General features: G+C 39.8%; 1 protein-coding gene across 1 annotated transcript in view; it reads left to right on the top strand.

Annotated features, from left to right (window-relative positions):
• The window catches only part of LOC107684451 (zinc finger protein 827-like), a 75,269-nt gene extending 59,078 nt beyond the window's left edge, over positions 1–16,191 (top strand). Inside the window, exons 14-17 of the mRNA XM_016480702.1 lie at positions 1,909–2,247; positions 5,275–5,472; positions 6,237–6,414; positions 12,121–16,191. Of these exons, the coding sequence (XP_016336188.1) occupies positions 1,909–2,247; positions 5,275–5,472; positions 6,237–6,414; positions 12,121–12,991 (1,586 nt within the window). The 3' untranslated portion in view covers positions 12,992–16,191. The remainder of the gene's footprint in view (positions 1–1,908; positions 2,248–5,274; positions 5,473–6,236; positions 6,415–12,120) is intronic.
• Positions 16,192–22,407: the final 6,216 nt, after the last annotated feature.

Below are 22,407 nucleotides of genomic sequence, written 5' to 3'. Positions count from 1 at the left end.
GTGACTGAAGGCGGTGACTGTGTAGTTCTGACGTCAACTTTTTACGGAAGTCACAATGGTTCGTGAAAAATCACAGCTACTTTATGCAGGCTGTGTGCATTTTACTGTGGACTGACAATATAACTTATATGGTAGTTACATAGGACCTAGACCTCAGTTATCATGAAAAAAGCCAGGAAATTTCAGTTTTGACAATATGGGACCTTTAAAACTGTAACGTTATTGTATGCCGATTGGCCAAATGCATACGAAACACCGGCTACCTGAAATTTTTTAAAAAGCCATGTAAAAATATTTACTCCGCGAACATGGAAAACAGACATAACGGCATTTAGCTACCTGTTGTCTGCAGCATTGTTCATGTCTTTCCTTGTATCATTAACTTGTTGAGGTTGATATAGGATTTAGAAAATAATTAGTAATAAGTAATGAAATACTTTTTGGAGAGAGTAATTTGTACAGTAATCTAATTACACTGTTGAAGATGTAATTAGTAACTAGTAATTAATTACTTTTTTAGAGTAACTTACCCAACACTGATTAGAACAGCCATCTGTCTGTGCTGCCTTCACATTTTTTGGCTTGTTTTCATCACTTTCGCTTTAATTATCGTGCACTTGTTGTCAGGGTTCTGTCACTTCAGTCTAGTGTAATTCATGGTTTTGTGACAGAGCCCTGACACTCCCGTCATGTCATTGTTTTCATGTGAGCGTGCGGCTTCGAGAGTGCTCGAGCCGTGCGCTCTCGTCTGCGTTTTTGTTTTGTGTGAGCACATGGCTTTTGTCTTTGTTTCCTGTGTGCCATGTGCTCTCATGTCAATTGTCTTGACCCCACCCATCTTGTTACCTGATTATTGGTTAATTTGCCCCACATGTGTTCCCTCGTTACCCTCCTCATTTGCTCTCCATTTATTCTCCCTGTGTTTGCAGTCCTGGGTCAGTTCGTCACCCTATCTCCCTGGATGTGTCCTGTCGTGTCTTGCCAAGATCCTGCCTTGCCCAGTCTTGCCAGCCTGTTTTTCCCCCACGGGGTAGTTTTTGTTGTTGGTTTTGTTTTATGTTAATAAAAAGCCCTAACCTCTGCATAATTGAGTCCTCGCTCCATCCTTCATCCCCAACCCTAACACTTGTTCGCTAAACTGAGCATCCAGTCAGAGTTCTCACTTGTGCTAACGGTCCTGACGCCGATTCAACATGTCAACATGACGAGAGCCAACGTGTGGAACACACCAAAAAAACTAGCCCGACAGATGCTCGCCGACGGCTGACCATCAGCTTGGTGTGTCCCGACCTTTAAACATGCATCCATAATCACAACTACAATGTTAAATTACCTGGCTAACAGCTTTTACCAGTTGACCAGGTTAAGGACATCTGCTGGTTCACAACAACAGTTAGAAAAACAAGCTTTGTTGAATGTTATATTTTCACATGTATACATACATGTCCAGCAACATTGTATGTTGTCATTACGACAAGTAATTCCCTAAGTAAGTAAATAAGGTTCACTGGATCACTAGATTACCCTTCCTTTAAAGAGATTAAGCTACTGATTAGTCCTGATGGGAAAAGTACCTAAGTAATTACTAAGCTGTAAAGAAGCCTCCCCAAGCACCAAGCTCCCCTGGAGCACAGCACAACCATGACCAGCCTCGTCTGATCCTTGAACAATCGTGTCCCGCAGGTCCCTGAGGAGCATCAGTGAGCCATCTGATCACAGTCCATTCAAATGCATCTCAGTCTGGACTACAAAACAAATAAATAAATAAAAAATAAAGCCCTGTGGGAATGGTGAGCCTCAAGAGTAGAGATCTTCTGATCTCAGAATAGCCAAGAAGAGACAGGACACCTTATAGAGAGTGTATGCTGTTTGTTTGCTTTCTAAATGCTCTTTTGTTTGTCTCTGCAGAAGAAAGGAAGTATAAGTGTCATTTATGTCCGTACGCGGCTAAGTGCCGAGCCAACCTCAACCAGCACCTCACCATCCACTCGGTCAAACTGGTGAACACAGACGCCGAGCAGATTGTTACCGCTGTTACCAACGAAGGCCCAGAGCTCAAAAACTGCCCCTACTACTACAGCTGCCACGTCTGCGGCTTTCAGACAGAGTTTAACGCTCAGTTTGTCAGTCATATGTCTCTTCATGTAGACAAAGAGCAGTGGATGTTCTCGCTCTGCTGTAGCACCTGTGAGTATGTGGGTGTGGACGAGACCGAGATGAAAGCTCACATCAGTGCAGGGCACGCAGGTAAGGTCTCACTGTTCTTACATTTTACACATTACCTGTTGAAACCTTGAGTTTTGGATGCTGGTGTGTGAACTTACTAGTTAAACTAGCATGACTATCTTGGTCAACCAGCTTTTCCAGAAAGACCATGCTGGTTAAGTTTTGGGGGTACATCACGGCAGTGCTGGTTCTCCAGCTAGACTAGCATCTAACCAGTACAAACCAGTCTGGTCTTTTTAGCAGGGTGCCAAACATACCTTCTGATCTTGTCAACATTGGCGCAAGTCCATCATAATATTTGCATTTTTCTTTTGAAACTCAAAGTGCTTCTGCTGAAGTTGTAATTAGGTAAGTTCAGAGTGCAGGACTCCAGACTAAAAAATGCTAGACAGTCATGATTTCCTAAAATGAAAGATTTTGGAACTAAAAATTAAAAAGGTATCAGACTGTTTTGTGAACCTTAATGACTGACTTATTAAAAAATACTGGTTTATTCATTTGTTTATTGATTGTTGTGTACCGATTGTGTAATTAGACATAATTAGAAAGATGTAATTAAAGGGATACTTCACCCAAAACTGAAAATTCTGTCATTAATTACTCACCATCATGTCCTTCCAAACCCGTAAGACCTTCATTCATCTTTGTAACACAAATTAAGATATTTTTGATGAAATCCCAGAGCTTTCTGTCCCTGCATAAACAGCAACACAACTACCACATTTAAAGCCCAGAAAGGTAGTAAGGATATTGTTAAAATAGTCGATGTGACATTAGTGGTTCAACTGCAAAGAAATAAAAAAGAATGACTTTATTCAATGAGTTCTTCTCTTTCATGTCAGTCTCCACCACCATTCATGCCAGTACCACGACACATGCATGTGCATTCCTCTGCTTGTAAACAAGTCTCAGCGCATCAGGGTTTTATGTCAGAACGCCGGCTCCTGCGTCAGCAGCACCACATTTATGCGTCGTGGGACTCTCGTGAACGCACATCGAAGACTGACAGGGAAGAGAAGAATGGTTGAATAAAGTTGTTATTTTTTTCTTTGCGCACAAAATTATTCTCGTAGCTTCATAAAATTACGGTTGAACCACTGATGTCACATGGACTATTTTAATGATGTCCTTACTACCTTTTTTGTCCTTGAACTTGGTAGTTGCGTTGCTGTTTATGCAGGGTCAGAAATTCTCGGATTTCATCAAATATCTTAATTTGTGTTCTGAAGATGAATGAAGATCTTACGGGTTTGGAAGGACATGACGGTGAGTAATTAATGACACAAGTTTCATTTTTGGGTGAACTATCCCTTAAACTGGTGCCACCTCGCAAAATGCGCAACTGCAAACATTTTCCCAGCATCGCCAATGGTATTAGATTCTCGTCGCACAACTAGATTATAATCTCAAAATGTGTTTGTCAGTTTGCAAGAAGTTGAGGCAAAACACTAAACATGGTGCAAAGTAAATGAGTGGTAGGAGTGTTTGGAAAACCTGTATTACTGCCAACTACATTCAATGGAAAGCAGCTAAAGCCTGCTTGCTAAATGTTGCTAAATACAATTGAGTCTTGGAAACTAAGTAAGATTTAATTCAGGTAAGATTTAGATTCAGATTTGCTAGATTTGTCACTAGGCAATTTTCGCTAGTTGCTAAAGGGGTCTGAAAAGTCGCTTAATGTAGTGACAATGTTGACTTGTTTGAAAACCGTAGTTGTTTTTTACGTTCCATTTTGTGGTGCTAGTGATGCAGAAATTACACCGCTAAGGTCTGAATCACTGGGTGGATGTTGTTGACACAGAAACTCACCAGGGTTATTATAGACAAACACTTCAATCTTCAGGTTGTGCGTGGGGTTCATTTTTAGTCGGTCATGGAACTGACTGGGGGTTAACATTTGAGTGGGTGTGTGAGTTTATATTTAACTGTGAGGCCTGATGTTATTAGACCCAAGAAGGCTGAAAAATCGATAGCCCTAGTCGCTCACAACTAACCATCCAAGTAGCCCAACACCGCCATGTCTCCCACACTCACCCTCACGCCACGGAGCTCGAGTCCACTTTCAGCAAGACAGTGAGCTCAGAGAGTGACAGCAAAAGAACAAGTTGGTTTGTCAACTGCGATTTAGCACCCTGCCAGAGACACCCCTTGCTGCAGATTGGCTGACCTCGGGTCAACGCCTACCAGCCCGCACTTCTTTGTCTCCTGCTTAGGAAGGTGGCTGAGAGTTGTGGCTGTCCCAATGGGTGCCCGCCTGGCAGCTGTTCTCTCCATCACACATGCTTTGCTTTACACTGCAGGTGTTCGGCTAAACCTGGACGTTAATTCATCCTGATATTTCGTCTACCGCGTACAGTAGCCTTATAGAGGCCATCAAGTTCACGCACGGAGGTGAAGTCCTACTCTTCATAATGCATACGAGTCACACAGCGCATCTGTATTCAAAGATGTCATTGCAGCTGACAAAAGATTAAACATGACCACCTACTCTGTATTCCGCATGCGTTCGTTCAAAGGAACGGCAGCTTTAACATGTGAGCGAAGCGTCTGTGAGAGCTGGTATCTGCCATTTCGTGAGCTCTGAGAGCCCTAGGGGAGAGCCGTGGCCTGAGATGCTCCCGCCATCTTAGCTGTGGCGGCCCTGACCTAGGCAGCCCCCCTCCCCTGCCACTCTCAGGCACAACGTAGATCAATAAGAGCGCAGGCTTGAGTGTTCTGGCTGCTTGGATACCGTAAGAGTGCCTCTTAGGGAATAGAGCCCGCCTCCCGACTTTTAAGGCTTAATGCCGCACTGCTCTAGGCATACATATTCCAACCCGGCTCACTGGGTGGATTCCGATCAATTGGAGGATTTTTCTGCCTTTTGCTTTACTCATTACAGAATTCATTATCAAACCTCGAGCGCTGAAAGATGCTCCCGCCTAATTCTCTGATGGCTTAAGCTAAGCCGAGTCTTTGATACCATCATGTCATTCAAATACGGAGTTTGTCTTATATTCAGGAAGTGACCCATAATATCTCTTTCTTTCTTTTTTTTATCCCACACAGGTCTCAATTCCAGAAGCCCTCTCAGTGAGACCAAGAGCACTTCCTCCTCTCTCTCAGCCCTCAGTGACTCCCTCAACAGCTCTGAAGGTGGAGATGTTGCCCAAGGTAACGAAGAACTAAAAAGCCTTTTAGCCCCGCTTTCTTCTGCGGGCAGTCAATCAAGCTCAGGCCCAGGAACAGAGGAAAAAGCAGAGAAAGGTGAGGCTTTTATATAATACTCTTTTTTTTTTTTCTTTTTTTTTCAAGTTTGCATTCAGTAAGATTTTTTTTAAATAATACATTTATACTTTTATTCAGCAAGGATGTATTAAATCATTTCAACATTGTTAATAATAAGAAATGTTTCTTGAGCAGCAAGTTAGCATATTAGAATGATTTCTGAAGGATCATGTGACACTGAAGACTGAAGTAATGGCTGCTAAAAAATCAGCTTTGCATTACAGAAATAGATTACATTTTAAAGTATATTCCAATAAAAACAGTTATTTTTAATTTTAATATTTCATAATATTACTGTATTTTTACTGTATTTATGATCAAGTAAATGCAGCCTTGGTGAGCATAAGAGACATATTTCAAAAACATTGAAAAAATTTTAGTGATCCCAAACTTTAAAAGGTAGTCTAGATAAAAAAAAATACTGATTTTTTATGACTTTTTATTAACTAAACATTAACATTCTCACAACAATTATATAATGTAATAATGGTAGTTCAAGAACGTTAATAGAAGTTATTATACAGTGTTACCATGAAAACAATGATGGCGAGGGTCCCTGAATTGGGGGTCCCTTGGTCTATAGAGATTGAAAACCAGTGGCCCTAAAGAGAATCACTGAGCTATTAAATTGATTAAATGTGTAATTTTGGATGATCCAGTTCCTCATAACCAACTCATGCTGACACAACATATTATATATAGATGATAATGCCATTTTTCTCTCTTCCTGACCCAATTCTTAGGTTTTGAATGCGTCTTCTGTAACTTTGTGTGTAAAACTCGACCTATGTACGAGCGGCACCTACAGATCCACCTGATCACGCGCATGTTCGAGTGCGACGTCTGCCACAAGTTCATGAAGACTCCCGAGCAGCTCCTGGAGCACAAGAAGTGCCACACCGTCCCCGCTGGAGGGCTCAAGTAAGGAAAGCAAGTACAGCACGTGCCTCCCCACAACCTCACAAAACCCGCCCCCACTCTACCTCAGCCCCTATCCCCTCAGACAGGACACAGGCCAGGTTTTAGGAGCCGTTTACACGACAACGTTTTCAGACAAAAACGGGAAACTTTTTATGCGTTTTGCCTGTTCGTTTACACGACAACTGCATTTTGGGGACTGAAAACGCATATTCAAAACGTCGTTTTTGAAAACGTCATGCGTGCGTAGTACGTGTTAGGTATGTAGACATGCGCAGTAGGCTACATGTCGATTTTAAAGCCAAAGTTACTTGTAGTAACAATCCAACCTCATCGTCCGTCCAAACAAAATTACTCGCTGCTTTCGCCATATTGCTGGTTTGTTTACGTCTGTGCGCAAGCTGCTATCGCTATGAATGAGGAGTAGAGCAACAGTCGGTGTGGTGATTTTAGTGACAGAACTCCCGCCCATAGATATATATACATATCTATGCTCCCGCCCACAAAGAGCTAATCGTCACTTACCTACAGGTACTGTTTACTAACAAGGTGTCAGCGCCAACTACTGGCCTGGCATTCGTAATACAGCGTTTTTGGCCGTTTTCGCGGATATGTGTAAACGCGAATCGTTTTGAAAACGTTGTCGTGTATACGTGAAACTTTTTAAAAACGCAAGTGAAAAACTTTTCCGTTCTTGACTACATCGTTGTCGTGTAAACGTACCCTTAAACAGAGTCTATCCAGGAGCACTGGTCGATGTTTCAGAAATGAGCTAAGTTCATCGAGCAGTGCTTCAGGGTAACCTCTCTGTGGAGCTGCATACAGTAGAAGCATGTTATAGACAGAGAGTTCCTGAATGTGCCTGAAACACATATGAGCACACAACTCTACTGAGTCAGAGATTTGAATTTACTACTTATAACCTCACTTTACAGCTAATATGTTTTTAAAGAACAAGTTCACCAATTAAAGAGATAGTTCACCGAAAATGAACATTTTTCCATCATTTACTCACCCTCGAGTTGTTCCAAACCTGTATGAGTGTTGAGCACAAAAGAATATATTTTAAAGAATAGGGGTGGGTATGGTTCAAAAATTTTCAATATCGATACCAATACCTTGACTTCAATACCGGTACCAGTTGAACAATACTTTTTTTCAATAAAAAAACTTTTTTCAGCTCGTTGAGGTTTATACAGACTCAAAGTCTCATCTTCTGAGCCACTGCACAAAGGAACAAAAAAAAAGCACAAAGGAACAAAAAGTATCAAACTCAATACCCAGCCCAATTGAAGAATGTTGGTAACCAAACAGTTTATGGTGGCCATTGACTTCCATAGCACTTTTTCCATACTATGGAAGTCAATGGCTGCCGTCAATTGTTTGCTTACCAGAATTCTTCAAAATATATTATTTTGTGTTCAACAGAAGAAAGAAACTCATAAATGGACACTTTCAAGCTTCAAAACGAATGCAAAAACTTGAAAGTAGTCCATACAACGTATATTCCTAGTCTTTTGAAGACATATGTTATTTTTTGTGAGGAATAGACCATAATGTTAGTGATTATTCTTTGGAAATCAAGATACATGCCCTAGCTTTTGAAAGTTTAAATATTGTCAAGGAATCGGTTTATCTGCTTCACAAAACTGATCAGAATGATTCATGATTTGGTTGTAACAGTTCTCAAGTTAACAGCTTTTTGAAGGGAAAGATTTTCTGTAAATAAGAAATTTGGTCTGTTCCTTACTTGGCTTTAGAAGACTATAGAAGAATATAGCACGAGTCATATGGACCATTTTTATTGTTATTTTTCAAGAATAATAAACTTTTTAAGAATTTACAGTTCTATTCATTGTAATTGCAAAGATAAGAATTTCAATGATATTTTTATGTTCCATGGAAAATAATGTTATACGAGTTTAGAACAACTTGGTAAGTACATTGCTAAAAACTTCTTCAAACCGTCAATTTATTGAATCACATTTTGATTTACAAAATAAATAATAAAAACCTTTTCCTTCTTTCCTCATCAATGCTTAGGGAAGTAGGGCTCCCCATAAGTCCACTTTGCAAGTATTATTGACAGTCAGGGACACTAATTCTGCAGGTGAACACAAATCACAGGCACTTTCAGAAACGACACCCTTCCTTTGGAAAGCCTGTGGTAGACATTACTGCAAAAGGTCTGGGCCCGCATGTAAAAATATATCTGAAACAAGTCAGCACTTGTCCATCTGTTGAGCAGCTCCACTGCCAAGACCATTAGGCTACAGTTCACACTGTTCTTTCTCAGCCTGTCATAACCGCCACCACAGTTACAACAACACATTTAAACACAATGAATACTCATCTGAAGGCAAATACACACTCGATTTCCAAACACTTACAAGACATACTGACCCCCAAGTTGAGATCTTGTTTTGGGGCTTTTTTTTTTTAATACTTAACACAAAGTGCAGTCTTTGATATTTTCTGTTGTATTTGTCTAGTTGTTTGACATACATAATTCATGTCTTAAGGTCATGTATTTCAGATTTCATTGCCTCATCTTGTCATTTATGGCTATGCTTTCCCATGCTAGACACATTTGATAGTTTGTAGTTATCACTCATTAGAGCGCTTAGGCATTACCACAGGTAAACTTAGATCAGCAGCAATATTTAACTAACTTGGAGGGACAGACAGTACTTTACTTGGGGTCTTATTTAGCATTTATGATAAAAAGCAGAACAAGAAGTGTCATTTGAGAATTTTCTATTCCAAATTTTCCATTCAAACTTTAAAAAGATGATACGCCTTTAAATATTATGATTTTAAGATGACTGTGAATAAAGGCAGGCCTTCTATTTTCTGCCTTTTATTTCAAAATGTATCAGATGGGAACTTATTTGAAAGGGACTCAGCATGTAATGTATGGTTTATTCTCTTTTTATTTGTTAGCTGTTATATAAAAGACACAGGAAAAACAATGAAATAAAAAATCCTCCATTGATTATTTTGTATTCACAGTATTTGAGCAAATAGAGTGTTTGTTGATCAGTATCTTAAACAACTGCTGTTTTGACTATGTGTTCTTACATTTTGAATCTGTAATGGTTCGATGACTCTGAGGTTTAAGTGTGTGTGGTCGGCATTAATGTTACAGTATATGTATAGCAGCTGACTGCTTACAAATCACTGCATGTTTTTTTTCACGGGATCTTTCTCCCACAGCAGGGTTCCAGTTGGCTGGATTAATGTCTGCTTATGAATATTCCATACAAGGTGTCATAGTTTGGAACTGGACTGTATATTTTTATGTATAAATACCTGTGCCTAAGTGTCCTTATCTTAGACATATAGTCTCTGGGGATTCTCTACTAATTCTATACTATTTACATAATCCCATATAAGATGTAACTAAGAAAAGCAGCAGTAATAATACCCCAAAGGAAAATGTTTCTCCTCAGAGGTTACTTTTTCATAACTCAATGGAATATTCATTTGCGGTTTGTTGAAGCAACTGACGGTTCTCAAACGGTTCTGAGACATACCAAAAGATAACAGAGCTATGATATTAAAGATATTTTTTTTGTCTATAAGACAGTCTTCAACATGACTCATGTTTCTCGGATGAAATGGTTTGCGTTTGATCACAAGCAGTTTATTTTCTTTTTTTTTATTATGCTTTAACTTCCCTTTTCTCTGTATTCATCTGATGGTAAAGCCTTCATGTTTTAAGCCAACTATTACCAGGTTGGTCTGTAATTGAGGTGTACCAGTGGAATATGTTGTATGATGTCATACTTTCTGCTGGCACACATTTGGTCAGTGTTAATTAAAAAAATATATATTTAATATAAAAAAAAAAATTTAACCTGCTAGATGCATTCATAAACTTTGTAGAAAAGTGTTTTTTATGCTTAAAACAAGAACAAAAAATTGCCAGTGGAATGCCAAAAATTTACTTTTAAATTTAAAATAAATACATTTTCTTAGAATTTAGTGCTATATTGCTTCTCAAGTAAAAAATATTTTGTTTTAGGTATGTTTAGATATTTTTACTGAAAAACAGGACTGGTCTGCTATGGGTTTTTACAAAATGTTTCCAAATTATGAACTGATTTTTGGTCATATTAGACAAACTTCAGAGTCTTTGCACAATACAGATTCAGAACACAAGAGCACAAAACCCAACAATGACCAAATACATTTAGAGCTTACTGTCAGCTGATGGGACTCTTGCTGTATTACAGCTGCCCAGCTGTTTTTTTTTTAGTCAGGGCGAGAGAGAGAGAGATTCACAGCGCTCTAGTTCAGTGTTGTGCCTAAGTGTCCTTATCTTAGACATATAGTCTCTGGGGATTCTCTACTAATTCTATACTATTTACATAATCCCATATAAGATGTAACTAAGAAAAGCAGCAGTAATAATACCCCAAAGGAAAATGTTTCTCCTCAGAGGTTACTTTTTCATAACTCAATGGAATATTCATTTGCGGTTTGTTGAAGCAACTGACGGTTCTCAAACGGTTCTGAGACATACCAAAAGATAACAGAGCTATGATATTAAAGATATTTTTTTTGTCTATAAGACAGTCTTCAACATGACTCATGTTTCTCGGATGAAATGGTTTGCGTTTGATCACAAGCAGTTTATTTTCTTTTTTTTTATTATGCTTTAACTTCCCTTTTCTCTGTATTCATCTGATGGTAAAGCCTTCATGTTTTAAGCCAACTATTACCAGGTTGGTCTGTAATTGAGGTGTACCAGTGGAATATGTTGTATGATGTCATACTTTCTGCTGGCACACATTTGGTCAGTGTTAATTAAAAAAATATATATTTAATATAAAAAAAAAAATTTAACCTGCTAGATGCATTCATAAACTTTGTAGAAAAGTGTTTTTTATGCTTAAAACAAGAACAAAAAATTGCCAGTGGAATGCCAAAAATTTACTTTTAAATTTAAAATAAATACATTTTCTTAGAATTTAGTGCTATATTGCTTCTCAAGTAAAAAATATTTTGTTTTAGGTATGTTTAGATATTTTTACTGAAAAACAGGACTGGTCTGCTATGGGTTTTTACAAAATGTTTCCAAATTATGAACTGATTTTTGGTCATATTAGACAAACTTCAGAGTCTTTGCACAATACAGATTCAGAACACAAGAGCACAAAACCCAACAATGACCAAATACATTTAGAGCTTACTGTCAGCTGATGGGACTCTTGCTGTATTACAGCTGCCCAGCTGTTTTTTTTTTAGTCAGGGCGAGAGAGAGAGAGATTCACAGCGCTCTAGTTCAGTGTTGAGGTAGAGAGGCGCCCTTCACAGTGTGCTTTCTGAGGTCATTCTGTTCTGCAGGGTTTGTGAAGCGCTTTGGGGCCCTGAGCAGATGAAAGGTGCTATTTAAATGTAAGTGCCACTCATTTATTCATTTACCTTCATCTGATTCCCGTTCCAACCTGTCCGCAACCACACAGCCACACGCACACACACCCTCTCTCACATGTAGCAGTGTATACATACACACAGACTGTAGCTTATAAACACGACAGAGGGTAAGACACACTAAACGCCTCCTTCATCCCTTCCCTTTGTCCATTCTTTGTGTGTTCTTCATTCCATTTAAGAGAACAGAGTGTGTTTTCTCATTGGCGAAGTGCATTATTAAATGTCTTCCACCTCTGTGTCCTACACCCTACTCCCCTTTTTGACCAGGTGCCCTCTCTGCATCTACTCCACCAACAGGCCAGCCGCCATGGAAGGCCACCTGAAGACGCACTACAAGATGGAGTATCGCTGCCGCATCTGCCAAGCCGTGTGGTCCAATCAGGCAGAGCTGGAAAGGCACACGCGCGCTCACCGCCTGGGCAACCACTACAAGTGCGAGCAATGCGGCTACCTCTCCAAAACAGCCAACAAGCTCATCGAGCATGTGCGTGTGCACACCGGCGAGCGGCCTTTCCACTGCGACCGCTGCAGCTACAGCTGCAAACGCAAGGACAATCTCAACCTCCACAAGCGGCTCAAGCACGCACCGAGACAGACCTTCGGTTGCGCCCAGTGCCCGTTCACCACCACTCACCCGTTCGTCTACAGCCGCCATGTTAAAAAGCACCAAGGCGGGGAGGGGAGTGCCGAGGAAGGTGAGGCTCGGCCAGGTACGCCACACCCGGGCCTTTTGGAGCGAGGTGGGAGCAGCAGCGGGAGCGGGGACAGCGGGAGCACCAGTCCACTCATGAATCTGTCCGCCTCTCAAGCCTTGCAGTCCGTCGCCCTGTCGATCACCAGCAAGCGGCAAGACGGCACCCCAACGACGCGCTACCTCTCGGCCAACGGCACGTTCTCCACACTGGCGGCTCGCTACTTGGAACAGTACAGGAACTGTGACCTGGCTCACCTCATCCCCCTCACCACGCTCTTTACGGCCCGCCGCTTCACATTCCACAGCCCCTCGCCCTCAAACTCCTCGCTGCCCTTCTCTGCATTCTGGTTCAACTCGTCCTCGCAGTCGCCGCCCTCTCCCACGTCACTCAAACACTCCTTCCTGGCATACCTGGGATTGACAGAGAGAGCTAAGACCATTTGACCATCCTCGTCCCTTCTTCTTCTCCTCCACCCGCCGTTTCCCTGTATCATCGAAGCCAACTGTTCCACAGGCAGGCTAAAATGCTGCCCTAAAAAGTAGTAATGATAGTAAAACTTCCATTTATCAGAGGAAAAGCTATTCACGCTCAAGGCATTTCGATTTCTGTTCTATCGCAATCCAATCGTTGCTCTTTTTAAGAGGTCTTGCAACAGTTGTTTTCCTCTACAAATTGTGAATGACCCGGAATCCAATAACAGTGCTTTATCTATTACGAGTTTTGTATTCGTTTTGATGGGCAAAAGGAAACAAAGAACATATTAGCTCGCAAGCGTTAAGCTTTTTTTGTGCATTTTGTCAGGAATCCGAAAGCATGTTCGCTATGTGTTGCAATGTTTTTTTTAAGTCATTTAGGGGCTCAGTATCTTGGGGTATACAGTATATGGCACGACAAAAACCAATGAAACGGATTGCTATCTTTCGAGTCTTGTTTCCAAAGCAAAGCCTCAGACCACGCACTTGTTAATTTATCAAGCTGTACATAATTTTGTAGTCTTTCTTTTCTCTTCTCCCCCCATGCCTGTTGGCGGTGACTGGTTTTGCTGAATAGCGAGACCATCTGCAAAATGTAATCTTGCCTCAGCAACAAGCATAAGGCCCTTTACGACACCTGCGAGGCGCAGCTGATGGCATTTCTTAATACAAGCCATTCAGGGCACGCTAATGGCAAAAGCAATCATTACCACTACCGCAGTGGTCGTCAACCCATGATGCAGCCCTTTGATGTCTTCACCATACTTTTGGTCACTACAGATTGTGCCATAGCTGACCGAGGTGGGCTGGCCGTATCCGGTAGGCATGAGATAAAATTGACCAGTCAAGCGCCCTGTGCATAGCTAACGCATATAATGCTCACCTGTACGTTTAACAAGATGTATGAGGTGACAGGTTTTTGGGAAAGACCCAATTATTCTGTCACAAAGGCCGATTCAATGGTGCTTTTTGGAGCTTTTTTGTAATTTTGTGTGTAAAAAAAAAAAAAAAAACCTGTTCAAAAATGACTTGAATGAATGTACTTTCTGTTGGTTAATGTTAAAGTGATACAGAGGTAGCTGGACTGTGGTAAGTGAGATCATGGAAAAACAATGGTATCTCGGTGGCCTTCTGTGTCTTCAATTTTTGTTCTTCTAGTTGTTTTTTTTATTATTATTATTATTATTACTTTTAAATTTGAAAGAGCCTTTGAAATGTAAAATACAAATATATATATAAAATATATATCCTGTACTAACAAGCTATTATGAGAACCCCATTTGAAAATGGCTCTCAAGTGCAATGTGGAGGCAGCCATTATTTTGAGTAGGATCTTTGGAAGCATGGCTTTCCATATGTGGGCAAACATGGTACCATAATTCTGTGTTCCCCTTTCGATTTTTTTGAGTTTTAATTGCACTTAAAATTTTGAAATGTTTCAAACAAAAGCACTTACACCCAATAGAAAACGTTCTTGATGCCAATTATTTGGCTGCCTCGTCAAACAGCCTCAATACTACTTAAGTCATTTTTTTCTTTATTGTTGTTTTGTTTTTTGTTTTTGTCTGCTACAATGGTTGAAAACACAAATTCGAAGCCTTTTTCCTGTAGGTATTTGCCAAACAGCAGACTGCTCTGTTTTGACGGATCGTATGGCATGTGTAATGCGGACAGCTGAGTTCAAAATCCACCCTGGACACCAAAGGGCCAGGCTAACTTTTCAACAGCAGTTTTGCACTGTGCTGTAAAAATTGCACTTTTCTAAACAAGAACGCAATTCTATCCAATGCTCTAAAATGGAGAACATTTACTGCCCATAATGTTGTCGAGCTCTGAATAAATCCTTTTTGATCCAAATACAGTTTAATTCATGTTCAAAACAGATAAACTGTAACATCGGCGGTAACGGATTGATCTTTTGATGAGCACTTTGCTTAGTTACTGGAAAGACGGATTTATTTGAAGAATTTAGAATGTAGGAAACTTTAATTGGCTGCTAAAAGAGTAACTTGCAGTAGCATGTGTTTGATTTAGTAACCAAACACCAATCAGCTGATGCCCATAAGCTCAACATGGCCAGATATTGGGTGATTAATAAGCCTAGTCAATATATTGGTCTAAATAAACCAATTCTGCTTAGCATGTCATGAGAAAACACGTGCAAAGCTTGAACTTGAGGTTCTAAAATATTTTATCCTTTAACGATAGATGCATTCAGCGAAACTGCAGTCCTCTTTTTGTCCAGCCAGCAGGATCTGATCAATAATTTGAATGTTGTCCATCATAGATGTACAATGCATTCATGCAAGGATAGCAGATAAGGGACAAGGATAAAAGCGTGGCCTGTTATGCTCATTTGCGTCAGGTACACAAAAGTTTTCGAATGCGGCTGACCTTAGACATTTTAAATGGAAGTAGCAGCGTTACTTTGATAGGTCAACCTTGAACTGCAAAGAGATCATTCTTCTTAAGTTTGTTCTCCTCTAACTTGCCCATTGAGAGGATTCGGATGAAAAATTCTGCATTTAAGGCCAGTTTATAAATGAAATGCAGGCTAGAAATAGAGCCATTAAAAATGGTAGACAGTTTCTTGGCCCCACACAGTATCCTTATTTTATACTTGTATTTTTTGCTCTCATAGTATCATCATTTATTTATCTTCATGTAGATGCCCAGCATGCAGTCTAGTGGTATGTTGTATCTTAAGTGGAGCTTCTCTGCTTGTTAATTAAGCTCCTGCTCAACCCATTATCTTTTATGCTCTAGTGCCACTTGGTGGCTAGGAGTGGCCCGAGAGCCTGAGATGAAGTGAAACTGATCCTCAGGACCCATTTTGATTGAATGAATTCAAACGGAATATCCATTGGGCAACATCCTTTTGTCCTTCTGCCTTGGAACACCATGTATTCATCATGTAGAAGAACATGGCGGCTGCTCTTTCATGCTCAGTTGTGTGGGCAAGAGGGATTGCTCTCTGTTCCAATACGAGTATTTAGAAATACTTACTACATGGCGTTCTGTTTGCCTAATCGCAAGGAGCAGCATTTTTTGTTGTAGCCTCATTGCGCATCAAACAAGACTGACTACCTTTTTAGCACTTCAGAAGATGCATGAAATTGCTCTTGATCTCTTGTTTGTAGCACTTACTTTTTTTTTGGTCCGAAAAAAAACAACTCGTTTCGCATTTAGCTTTGCGGGTTACTCTGCACAATCTGTTTGCTTTATCTCTTGCTGTACTCTACGACTCAATAAGGCTCAAGTATCATTTTGTTTTCTTTCTTATTTGGCACCCAGTAAACTTGTTATGTGCTGTATAAAGCTTTTTTATTACTTCATTCTTAAGGCTGTACAGGGTTGTTTGTGACAATAACTCTTTTTGGGGCTTTTTTGTAATTTTGTGTGTAAAAAAAAAAAAAAAAAACCTGTTCAAAAATGACTTGAATGAATGTACTTTCTGTTGGTTAATGTTAAAGTGATACAGAGGTAGCTGGACCAATCTGTTTGCTTTATCTCTTGCTGTACTCTACGACTCAATAAGGCTCAAGTATCATTTTGTTTTCTTTCTTATTTGGCACCCAGTAAACTTGTTATGTGCTGTATAAAGCTTTTTTATTACTTCATTCTTAAGGCTGTACAGGGTTGTTTGTGACAATAACTGGTAATTAGATCATTTGTACTTTTTATTTTGTTTTGTATTTTGGTTTTATTGGTTTTGCATTCTTTATGTTCAAATTGCCAGTTCTAAATGTAACAGGATTTGAAAGTAAAGCTTACATCACATATTACCTGAAAGGTCTTGTTGTCTGTTTTATCAATGCTTGTTTTACTTTGATGTCCCCAACTTTCATAGCGTGCATTTGTTTTATTCAGGTACAAAATAAAAGTAGTTAAAGTGGCACAGCATATATGACAACACAGTGACATCAGTCCAAGTTGTCTCTACCTGGTAAGCTGGGATTTATATGGAAGCCCATTTCTACCAAGTAAGAAAAAAAATCACACAATTATGATGTAAGTCGTATTTCAACTTTTTACCAATTATCAACATTTTGACATTTTATCTCAATTTACAAAAACCTTTTATTTTTCTTATGTGGTGGAAATATATTATATTTTATATATTATAAATATATAATATCAAGATATTGCTTGAAAACTACAAAAATGCTTGGTCGTCCACACTACATCATACCTTCTGGCTATGTGTTAAATTGGTTAAAATAATTAAAAAAAATAAACTTGTCAAATTAAGTCTTTGGTGTATAAATATCCCATTTATATTGATCAGCCACAACACCTGCCTAATATCATGTATGTCCCCCTTGTGCTCCCAAAACAGCTCTGATGCGTCTAATATGTTCTGGGATATCTGGCACCAAGACATTAACAGCAGATCCTTTAAGTCCTGCAAGTTGGATTTTATCTGTTGGTTCAGCACATCCCATAGATGCTCAATCAGATTGAGATCTGAGGAATTTGGAGGCCAAGGCAACACATTGAACTTTTTGTCATGTACTTCAAACCATTCCTGAACAATTTTTGCAGTGTGGTGAGGTGCATTATCCTGCTGAAATCTTCGGGTTTCCAGGACCCAGGGTTTCCCAACAGAACATAACACTGTCTCCACTGGCCTTGCCAGGTTTTGTGTGGGTAATAATAAGATCTTAATAAGGCCTTAAATGTCTTAATTCACCCTTACACAAATGAAGGTCTTTAATCAGAGCAGAAAGACTTAAAAGTCTTGGCATTAAATGTTGAATGAACTGCAAAAAAATATCTTCCTCTCTTGTATTCCAATACAAATATTAAAACATCCTTAAATCAAGATACATTTACTTGAGATGCAAAATGAAGATGTGCAGTCTCATGAAACTGAACAAAATGAGTTTATGATTAACAAGAAGAAATATCTTCCAGTGGAATCTTAAATAAGCTTAATTCAAAAAGAAAACAAGATTATTTTTCTGACCTCACTGGCAGATATTTATTCTTGTTTTAAGCATGTTATATCTTGATTGATTCATGATGATGCTTTCTTAATGAGTTCATGCAGGATCATGACTCTAACACTTGGCATCCAAAAGAGAGGTTGCCTGTGCCTAAAAAAGCAAAGCTCTCTCCACCTAGTTTTGCCTTCAGCAGTCCTGGGAGCGCTAGAGCGCTCTGTCCAAGCCAAAGGTTGGTCCTGCCTAATGAAAACAGATGAAGCAGAGATAAAGTGTTTGCCGACATTAAGAGCTCCATTCATCACTGTTAGCCCCAGAGCTATGGATCTCCTTGGACGGCATCTCTCCCTCTCAGACTTGCTCCATAATGCTGGTGGAGGCAGGCAATCTGTATGGATTTCCTCCCCTACATCCATGTATACAGCCAGAGGTTTGATTGATTTATTACGAGTCATTCTGTCATGAGGTTTAGTTAGGGTCTAAATTCCATTTGAAAAATGAATATCACAAATGCAAAGAGAAAAAGTCGGTATAATGAACTGTAAAAGGTTGATATAGGGTCTTATAGAGTGTGCAGTGCCACCCAATTTTTCAGCGGCCTTGGCTGTTTAAGTATTTTTCCTGTAGGGAGTTATAAGCCATCGACCAAACCAACCAGCTATTAAGTTAATTACAACATTACAAAGATTTCAGGCAAAAACTACAAATATTTGAACATTTTACAAAAACACAAATGTACAATGAGATTAAAAAAATAACTACAGCTTATACTTTTGGCGTGATTTGCTTGTTTCAGATGCACTGATAGGTAATCACACTGAAAGGAATTACTCTTAAATGCTGTTATTAAAAAACAGGTTGAAATAATGCAGACAGATGACTTTAAAGGTGCTGTATGTAAGTTTTTGACTCTACTAAAGCATAAAAATACCACAATATGTTTGCAGATATTTAAGAAACATGCTAAGTTAACATACTTGTTTATCTGAAAAACAATGCTACAGTCAGTTATTCTCCTTTGAAAATGTGAGTTCCGGCCGGAATGTCTGTCTCTGTTTTGGTTTGTGAAACCGGCCCACTGCCAGTCATCGTCAAGTACACTCGTTCCTGTGGGTGTCGTCAATCTGGCAACCTGCGTGTGCGTCAAGTCTGAGGAGGAGGGGCCAGGTAAAAAAAACCCTCTCCAATATTTTGAATTTGGACTGCAATACCTAGTTCAACCACTCGGTGTCAATCCTACATACAGCACCTTTAACAAAAGCTTCTACCACTGATTAACAACCTTGTAGCTCACAGTAGATCTGTCTACAAAGGTTTATAAATTTTTCATTCAAAATCAGTTTGCCTATGGAGAACATGAATGGGATTTTTACTTCCAGAACCCAAATGATGCGCTCAATAAATGTATACAGTGTGTATATTTATTTATTTTACTATAATGACCAGCTGACAGTACATTATCGCTTTCTAAGTTGCTACTATGACCGAGGTGGGGCATGTCTTTCTATGCTTTCGACACCCGTGCGGGTAACGGCAAATGTCCAATCACGTGTTCAGACACCAGTGAACTCTGGGTCACTCTACCGAGAGGAACAACAAGTTGGGGGTTTGATGTGCATCCGAGTCTGGAGGATGTCACCTTGGAGGTGGTTTAAGTCCACCATGTTGGAGCTTTGTGCCACTAGATTGACTCTGGCTTTAATGAATCCTCTCCATGTTCTATCGCATCTTAATTAACATCAAAGCAGCGCTAGAGGCCAGCAAGAGCCTCTGCTTAGCTTGACCTCTGCTGGAAAGGGAAAGTTGATTAAGTGGGTCTCCAGGGTGATGAGGTCGCACTGTATCTCCCTGCCAGATACTGGCTAATTTAGTCATACAGACACTTGAAGACAGCAATCATATTTTATTTTAAAGCTGTATCTATTTCTGCTGAGAGTGAGCTGAGAGAGTAAAAACAGAATAGCATCTGATCCATTTTTTAAGAAGTGAGTAACCGTAATCCTCTTGAATAATTGTATAATAGGGTCAGGGATTAAAATGTTAAAAATGTAGCGTTCAAACCCAAGATGCAGCTAGTTTGAAACAGTAAAGGGATTTTTTTACACAGCCTTGCTTGGAGCTTGTCTATGCCGAGGCGACCTTTCGACACAGGCGTGTGAAAGTTGGCAGCAGGCAATCGATAGGCTGTTGGCTTTTTTGTTTGTTGGTTCAAGCCGGCCTTGGCTTTATTACAGCCGGGTTCGAGTCATGGGGGAGTTGCAGTCTTTGGCTGCTGCAAAAGCCTGAGTGAGAGGAGCTCCCTCCTGTTTGCCAAAAGTGTAATCCCTCTGTGACCTCATGCAACCCTGCCTCTAGAGGAAAAGCTGCTTAGAGGAGTGCCTGTCTACAGGAAGACCCCCGCTTCCACCTCCCTTCTCCCTTTTTCCTCCATTCCATCGTCTCGCTCTCTTCTACCTTCACGTTCTCCACCCAAGTTGTCTCAACATCAATATTTCCCAGGCTCCCTCACTTCACCCCTGTCAGATGGCTGGATCTGAGGGCATTAGGGAACTGCAGCAAGCCAAGTAATAAGAGATCCCTGTTCAGGTTGGGGATAAGAAAACAAACAGAGCAGGGGCACGGAGAGACACAGAATCACTGTATGGAGGTAGGGCTGCTCATCGGGTTGATTAACTTACTGGTTGACTTTGCAAATCTTCATGTAAGATCAATGTAGATTCAGAAAATTCTCATCAAATTGGTATCAGCTGTCAAAAAAGCAACAAAGAAAAAAATGTGCTTCTACCTATATTTTTGCAAAACTCCAAAAATATTCCTATTCATACAATTCACTGCAGTTTCCAGATTAATTGAACACTAGAAGCAGTAAAACACCAACAACTTTTCTTCCTTTTCACATTATTACAGATTATCGATTAATAAAGATTTACTTTTACACAATTCCTTCTACAATACTGTTATGACCTCAAAATTCTATCACTATAGTGCATGATTCTAAAAGAAAACATTTTTGAATATGCATCACATAGCCAGCTCCATATGTATGGCTTTTCAAGTAAACTTGCTCGTTAGCTCACCTGGTCCAGCATTGCTTGGGTACGAGTACAGTCAAAAACAAGTCATGATAAAAGAGCAAAGACATGTAGAAGCAAACTAAAATGGCAGGGTTTGCATATTTATCTCACATTTGCTTTTGTTAACATTATCAGTTAGGTTTAGGGAAGTTGGTAACATGGCTTTTATAAGTATCAGGTATGCAAGAATCAAAATAATATTTTGCAGAAATGCCACCACAGGCGCACATTTTTTGAACGAGCCTGGGTTGCAAAAAAGCTCTCAATCTCACAGGTTGGATACTTTTTACATTTGTTGTATTCAGGAATCTTTTTTCATCTATCGATGACCACACAGGCCACACCCACCTATAGCATGATCCCACATGTCAGATAAGACCAGGGCCTGCTGAAATCTTCGGGTTTCCAGGACCCAGGGTTTCCCAACAGAACATAACACTGTCTCCACTGGCCTTGCCAGGTTTTGTGTGGGTAATAATAAGATCTTAATAAGGCCTTAAATGTCTTAATTCACCCTTACACAAATGAAGGTCTTTAATCAGAGCAGAAAGACTTAAAAGTCTTGGCATTAAATGTTGAATGAACTGCAAAAAAATATCTTCCTCTCTTGTATTCCAATACAAATATTAAAACATCCTTAAATCAAGATACATTTACTTGAGATGCAAAATGAAGATGTGCAGTCTCATGAAACTGAACAAAATGAGTTTATGATTAACAAGAAGAAATATCTTCCAGTGGAATCTTAAATAAGCTTAATTCAAAAAGAAAACAAGATTATTTTTCTGACCTCACTGGCAGATATTTATTCTTGTTTTAAGCATGTTATATCTTGATTGATTCATGATGATGCTTTCTTAATGAGTTCATGCAGGATCATGACTCTAACACTTGGCATCCAAAAGAGAGGTTGCCTGTGCCTAAAAAAGCAAAGCTCTCTCCACCTAGTTTTGCCTTCAGCAGTCCTGGGAGCGCTAGAGCGCTCTGTCCAAGCCAAAGGTTGGTCCTGCCTAATGAAAACAGATGAAGCAGAGATAAAGTGTTTGCCGACATTAAGAGCTCCATTCATCACTGTTAGCCCCAGAGCTATGAAGCACCTTGGATGACATCTCTCCCTCTCAGGCTTGCTCCATAATGCCGGCGGAGGCAGGCAATCTGTATGGATTTCCTCCCCTACATCCATGTATACAGCCAGAGGTTTGATTGATTTATTACGAGTCATTCTGTCATGAGGTTTAGTTAGGGTCTAAATTCCATTTGAAAAATGAATATCACAAATGCAAAGAGAAAAAGTCGGTATAATGAACTGTAAAAGGTTGATATAGGGTCTTATAGAGTGTGCAGTGCCACCCAATTTTTCAGCGGC

This window comes from Sinocyclocheilus anshuiensis, unplaced genomic scaffold (genome assembly GCF_001515605.1).
Source record: "Sinocyclocheilus anshuiensis isolate Anshui unplaced genomic scaffold, SAMN03320099.WGS_v1.1 scaffold309, whole genome shotgun sequence".
Taxonomy (NCBI): domain Eukaryota; kingdom Metazoa; phylum Chordata; class Actinopteri; order Cypriniformes; family Cyprinidae; genus Sinocyclocheilus; species Sinocyclocheilus anshuiensis.
This window is presented reverse-complemented; position numbering and strand designations above follow the sequence as displayed.